The following is a 7,500-nucleotide window of genomic DNA, read 5'->3' on the forward strand; positions in this document are numbered from 1 at the left end:
TCAAAGTTTATCTTCACAAACGTTCCTTTTCTAGTAAATCATTAAAAATGGACAATATGAAAATAACAGCGATGTTTGTAGTGCGTGAGTTGTGTTGTGCGGGTCTCACTGTGAACATCTCCTCGTGGTTTTGCCGTGTTCTCTCGGTGGACGCGGTTGTCCAGAGTCGTCGTACTTTCTGATGTCGTGGAGGTCGTCTCCGGGGTCGTGGTTGCTACTGTTGTTGCCATGGTGGTTGTTATAATGGCGGTTGTAGCTGTAGTTGTTGTTGGCACAGCTGATGTGGATGTTGTAGTTGGACTTGTCGTTGTATCGACAGTTGTTGTGATTGTTGTAGGGACTGTTGTTGTGGTTGTTGTCATGGCAGTAGAAGTAGTTGTGATCATTGTAGGGATTGTTGTTGTGGTTGTTGTCATGGTAACAGTAGATGTGATTGTTGTAGGGATTGTTGTTGTGGTTGTTGTCATGGCAACAGTAGTTGGTATTAGTGTTGTCGTATCAGCAGTGCTTATTGGAACAGAAGTTGTTATGGCAACGGAAGTGGTGGGAACGGTTGTACTTGTTGAGATGGTTTTTATCGTAGTTTTTTCTGTGGTTTGAGGGGTGGTTGTCATGGGACTTGTTGTCGTGGAGACGGTAGTTGGACTGATGGTGACTTCGGCTGGTCTTGCAGGCTCAATGGTGACTTTAACAACAGCTGAAAAACAAACCAAAAGGTTAGTAGTTTCAATCAAAGTAAAATAGTTACTACAGTTATTGTGACTACAGTAATCTAGCTAAAAGGCTCACATTCACTAAAAGTTATTTTAAAGTTATGAACAAACATTCTTGAAGTAACATTAATAAAACATTCTTTTTAGTGTTTTCTGTTGATGATGAAAACGTCATTCATACATCGTTAGTGGAACGTTCTTTAACCCTTTAAGTTCTGAAGTATTTTTTAAAGATTTCCTGTTTTAGTGGCATACCTAAAATTAAAGGCTCAGCAAAACAAAAACAAACAAAAAACAAGGAGAGGCAAGTGTTTGGTATCATTGTAAAGAAAACTTTTCAAATATTTTAATGATATAGGTATGCACAGCATGCAGGCATGATTTTAGTAATGAGATTTCACAGAATGAGTTTCATTCTGTGTCATTTGAGTCATCATTGAGTCTGTGTCATGTATTTGGCGCCATCTCCTGGTGGCCATATGTAACATTGTGCTTCATGTGGATTATCTAATGATCTATACATCTGATTATCTTGTGTGTGGGCTCGTTTGAAAGATAATCACCTCCTTTAAGAAATGGTATGTGATATTCTATGTTCCGTTTATTTTTTTTGTGAAGTTATAAGCGAAAACGCGGCATATAAGCAACATCAACATACAGTGCATTCAGAATGTATTTTTACATCAATCTACACTCAATACCCCATAATGACAAAGTAAAAACCAGATTTTTGATAACTTCACAAATTTATTAAAAAGAAAAAAACTGAAATATCACATTGATATAAGTATTCAGACCCTTAACTCAGTACTTAGTTGAAGAACCTTTGACAACGATTACAGCCTCAAGTCTTTTTGGGTATGATGCGACAAGCTTTGCACACCTGGATTTGGGGATTTACTGTTATTCTTCTCTGCAGATCCCTTTAAGCTCTGTCAGGTTGGATGGGGACCATTGTGGACAGCCATTTTCAAGTCTCTCCAGAGATGTTCGATTGGGTTCAAGTCTGGGCTCTGGCTGGGCCACTCAAGGACATTCACAGAGTTGTCCCGAAGCCACTCTTTTGTTGTCTTGGCTGTGTGCTTAGGTCATTGTCCTGTTGGAAGGTGAACCTTCGGACCAGTCTGAGGTCCTGAGCACTCTGGACCAGGTTTTCATTAAGGTTATCTCTGTATTTTGCTGCGTTTAACTTTCCTTCAACCCTGACCAGTCCCCCAATCCCTGCTGCTGAATAACACCCCCACAGCATGATGCTGCCACCACCATGCTTCACCGCTGGGATGGTATTGCGCAGGTGATGAGCGGTGCTTGGTTTCTTCCAGACACGACGCTTGGAATTGAGGCCAAACAGTTCAATCTTGTTTCTCACAGTCTGAGAGTCCTTTAGGTGCTTTTATGTGTCTTGCACTGAGGAGAGGCTTCCGTCTGGCCACTCTGCCATAAAGTCCAGATCGGTGGAGTGTTGCGGTGATGGTTGTCCTTCTGAAAGTTTCTCCCATCTCCACACATGATCTCTGGAGCTCAACCAGAGTGACCATCGGGTTCTTGGTCACCTCTCTTACCAAGGCCCTTCTCCCACGATTGCTCAGTTTTGCCGGACAGCCCGCTCTACGAAGAGTCCTTGTTGTTCCAAACTTCTTTTGTGCCTCGACACAATCCTGTCTCTGAGCTCTGCAGGCAGTTCCTTTGACCTCATGGCTTGGTTTTTGCTCTGATATGCATTTTCAGCTGTAAGACCTTATATAAACAGGTGTGTGCCTTTCCAAATCATGTCCAATCAGTTGAATTTGCCACAGGTGGACTCCAATCAAAGTGTGGAAACATCTCAAAGATGATCCAGAGAAATGGGATGCACCTGAGCTACATTTCAAGTGTCATAGCAAAGGATCTGAATACATTTGCCAAGTTATCAAAAATCATTTTTTTGTTTTGTTATTATGGGGTATGGAGTGTAGATTGATGTGAAAAAATAAAATAATTTAAAGCATTTTAGCATAAGGCTGCAACATAACAAAATGTGAAAAAAAATGAAGGGGTCTGAATACTTTCTGAATGCACTATAATTGTTAAAGACTTAGCTATTACTCCTTATATTTTTATCTGTGAGTAAAACAAATAGGCTGGTTGTATTTTACTCTTTGAGAGCTTTCCAGCAACATATGACACATGACTATTTGACGAGTTTGACGTTTTTACCGATTACAATAATATATTATTATTATTATTATTATATTATTAAACGTTACTACATTGTACAAAAATGTACACAATTTTCAAATGTTTCCAGAATGTTCCAATAACCAAAGAAAAACGTTCTTAACACATTTATAAAACATTCCCAGAACTTTCAAATAACGTTTTCACAACCTAATGGGAACGTTAGGAAAGCGTAATTAAAACATACAACTGTTAACATGGAAAACTGTGATAATGTGGTATCACTGTTATCAAAAGAAATAAATCAAATTTAATAATGACAGAAAGATAATTCAAGCTTTTAAAATTTTGGGAAAAAGGTAAAGTAAGCAACCAATCAGAACACATTTGCAGTGACTTGTTGCATTGGAAAGCACCACTCACATTTTTTCAGAAATGTTGTACTTTTTTTCAGATTTTTCTGCAATCACAACAAAAACTATGGTTATTATGGTGAATAATGGTGGAAAGGGTAAAGATCACACTCGCACTTACATTTGCAGTCGTAACCCTTCCTGTTAGCACTTGGTTTACACTTGCATTTCTTGTGAGCTGGCTTATCGTAGCAAATAGAGACGTCCTTTTTATCTGAAAACACACAAACACACACCATGAGAGAATGCGAAACAATAAATAACAATATATTGTGTACAGTACTTTAAACATGCACACCTGTGCAGTGATATTTTCCGTTAATGTGCCGCAGCTCAAATCCATCATGGCACCTGCAGATATAGCTGCCGAACGTGTTCACACACTTACGAAACCTCGGACACTGGGCTTGACCGCTGACACACTCATCAACATCTGACCAGAGCAAATGACACATGGTTACATTCAATACAGAGAAATTTGTGTCATGTGAGATATCTCAGATGCGTGTAAATCTCGTGTTCATACCGACACATGTCCGTCCATCATGTGCAAGACGCAGTCCAGGAGACGGACACTGACATCTGACCTCTCCCTTCATCACTGCACAACCGTACTGACAGTTCGCCATCGAACACGTACGAGCATCTACACACACATACAGCAAAATATTATCATGAGTAGTATGTTATACAGAACATACAGTAGCCAATGTGAGCTGCAGGAGGATGTCAGAAAAACAAATGAGAGAGAGAGAGAGAGAGAGAGAGAGAGAGAGAGAGAGAGATGAAGAGTAAATACTCACTCCTGCACGTGCCGTCAGCCATCATCATGTATCCGTTGAGACAGTAACATTTATAACTGCCCAGTGTGTTCATACATCTGTACTTACACGGCCTGAACGCACACTCATTCACATCTACACACACACACACACACACACACAGAGAAACTATCAGGATTCCCACACTTTTTGACCACTGAATTTCCATCACCTTTTTTATTACAAGTCGTTCAAATTCAGATTAATTCATTTGAAAAGAACCAACTCAAGAGAACAATTGACTATGTATTTTGGTTTCTTTTTTTGTGGGGTGCTGAATGTCTTGGCTGCATGTTTTGGTTTATTTGTGTGTGTTTATTGTAAGTTATAAAGTTGGAAATTCAATTAAAACTGAAATGAACAACTACCATTGGTATCTGTAGTGAAACTATAGTAACCACAAGATTAAACACGGTTAATCTATTGTAAATCCATGGTTACTATATGGTTACAGTATACTGTATTAAAAGAATGGGCCTGGGTATCTCAGTGAGTATTGACGCTGACTATCACCCCTGGAGTCGCGAGTTCGAATCCAGGGCGTGCTGAGTGACTCCAGCCAGGTCTCCTAAGCAACCAAATTGACCTGGTTGCTAGGGAGGGTAGAGTCACATGGAGTAACCTACTCGTGGTCGTGATTAGTGGTTCTCGCTCTCAATGGGGCGTGTGGTAAGTTGTGCGTGGATCGTGGAGAGTAGCATGAGCCTCCACATGCTGTGAGTCTCCGCGGTGTCATGCACAACGAGTCACGTGATAAGATGCACGGATTGACGGTCTCAGAAGCGGAGGCAACTGAGACTTGTCCTCCACCACCCGGATTGAGGTGAGTAACCGCACCACCACGAGGACCTACTAAGTAGTGGGAATTGGGCATTCCAAAATTGGGGAGAAACGGGATAAAATAAAAAAAAAAACTTAACTTACTTTTCATATTTACTACAATATTACTATAGTAAAACCATGGTTTCTGTCAAAAAATTAAATAAAATAATAATAATAATAATAATAATAATAATAATAATAATAAAAACGGTTAGCCTAAAACAATCGTGGTTACCACAATATAAAAAAAAAATAAATAAATAAATAAATAAAAAAACTATGGTTACTACAGTCTACAGTACTGGATATTATGATTTGTATTACCATAGTTTTCATTTCCTGTTTTATCACTGTGATTTCCCTACGAATATCATGGTGAAAATACAGTTACTGTAGTAAAACAATGGTAAACTTATTGCGAGGGAACGCAAAACTATTTCAGAAAAAAATTCCCACCCTGTCCTCTAGGGGGCTCCATCCAATCAGACATCGCTACAGCTCGCATGCAAATGTTACTAGACGCAAGCTTTACACACGAGTACGGCATCCCACGCAGGACAGTGAGGGAAATTATTTTCTGAAATAGTTTGCGTTCCCTCGCAAAAGCTTTATCCATTCCTTACAAAAATCTTACCATGTTTTTACTATAGTAACCATATATTTACCATGAAATTTGTAGAAAAATCAAAGTAAAAATAGAGGAAAACCATAATCATAATCGTTCTGCCAAAAATACATAGTTTTACTATAGTAAAACCATAGTTAATTTTCATAAGGGCTTGTTTTTAATTTATTTTTATTTTTTTTTGGGAACCATGGTTTTAGAAACCATACTTGTACCACTAATTAACCATGGTGATACCATAGTAAAACTGTAGTTACCATGTTTTTTTTTGTAAGAGTGATTATGATTTTTATTATAAAGTTTGGTTTTCTTGTCTTATTATTATATAATTTCATGGTTAAATGGTAACTGTAGTAAAAACATGGTACGTTTTCGTAGGGGATGAATAAAGGCTATTGTGAGGGAACCCCAAATAATTGAGAGGAAACGCAAAACTATTTCAGAAAATTATTATTACTTCAGGGGCGTGGAGACAAAAATATGTCCAAAATGTCAAAAGTTGCTTTCCGCACTCTGAATGACAGTCAGATTTAAAAAAAAAAGATCTAGCAAAAATAAAATACAAATATTTTAAACTGGCAAAGTGGAAAAAGTGCAGTGTGCAGTGAGAAAATTAATTTATTTTCTTTATTTAGGCTTTATTTAATAAATAAAGGGGCTCCGTACAAGAGCAATATCTATTATAGAGCATAACTATAAAAATATATGTTAATTTTAGACATTTCTATTACTATTTTGTGAATCCTCAAAATAAAAATACAACTGAATTATTACTCTAAAACGCCTTTGCAATGCTGTACTAAAATAATCATGCAATTAAATCTTCTTTCAACTTACACTTTAGACAGAGACAAACGTGTGTGTGTGTGTGTGTGTGTGTGTGTGTGTGTGTGTGTGTGTGTGTGTGTGTGGTCAGTGGTAATGTATATACACGTCTTGCGTGTCTGTGTAAGTATGAGTGGAATGCGTTTTGACATGTATCTGATTTTATAGGCAAGTTCATCCCTGCAGGTACGAAAACACAACCTCAGGAAAACAAAATATTCACAGGACTGATCTCAGGTCAGTAGTCAAACAACATGTCAGTAACCACAGACGTCTGAGTTTAAGTTAGTCATACAGTGTGTACTTTCACCTGGCGCCAAAAAGACACTCTTGAGCGTCCCGCCTCGGGTGGTAACCATAGCAACAGCATGAACACTTTCCGTTAGGATCAGTATCGGATGATGCATCAACAAAACATAAGTGCTGTCATTATTTATCACTTTATTATGGATTTACATATCAGAAGTATAGGACATACGACACAGAAACGTTTTGTGCACTAAGTGTGCAATTTAAATACTGGCTTATGCCATGTCAAATCAACCAAATTTCAGATACTTCCCCAGCTGAATTTTCTGATTTTGTTAATACTTTTTCTAAACAAAGAAATGATGATGATGAAAGTATGAAATATTTTTCTATGATTTATGATCTACTTTTAGGGCAGAAAAATAAGACCTACATGCATTGGACATTTATTGTTTTTATCTGAATAAATATTGGTACATTTCTAGTTTTAACATTATTTGCACTTCAGACTGTTGTTTTGTTGGACAAGAAAAACTAGCTTCATACCATGTGACCCACATTTGATTTTTGACCATAGAAAATGGGTTAAATTGATCGATTTACACATGGAGTCACATTGAGAGCCCCATACCTCTGGGATTTTACTATGTACGGCTTAAAAAATCAAGATATAAAAATAAAAGTTTGTTCTGAACCAGAATATAAAAGGATATTAAGATATCTTTAATACTTCTGGAGTTATAGACACTCAAACTTTGGAAAAACAACCCATTCCCATTTTTGGACACCATTGGCATATAGTGCATACACTTTCACATTTGTTCATATTTACAGCCATGACTTCTACTGTAAGTTTGAGGAGTTGTTAGAAGATT

At 37.7% G+C, this 7,500-nt stretch overlaps 1 protein-coding gene across 1 annotated transcript in view; it reads right to left on the minus strand.

Moving 5' to 3' along the window:
- Positions 1 to 7,500, minus strand: part of LOC127420280 (nephronectin) — a 24,279-nt gene that overhangs the window by 14,108 nt on the left and 2,671 nt on the right. The window contains exons 4-8 of the mRNA XM_051662442.1: positions 4,087 to 4,200; positions 3,810 to 3,929; positions 3,582 to 3,716; positions 3,405 to 3,497; positions 110 to 697 (exon numbers count right to left, since the gene is read on the minus strand). Of these exons, the coding sequence (XP_051518402.1) occupies positions 110 to 697; positions 3,405 to 3,497; positions 3,582 to 3,716; positions 3,810 to 3,929; positions 4,087 to 4,200 (1,050 nt within the window). The remainder of the gene's footprint in view (positions 1 to 109; positions 698 to 3,404; positions 3,498 to 3,581; positions 3,717 to 3,809; positions 3,930 to 4,086; positions 4,201 to 7,500) is intronic.

The sequence above is a fragment of the Myxocyprinus asiaticus genome, chromosome 29 (genome assembly GCF_019703515.2).
Source record: "Myxocyprinus asiaticus isolate MX2 ecotype Aquarium Trade chromosome 29, UBuf_Myxa_2, whole genome shotgun sequence".
NCBI lineage: Eukaryota > Metazoa > Chordata > Actinopteri > Cypriniformes > Catostomidae > Myxocyprinus > Myxocyprinus asiaticus.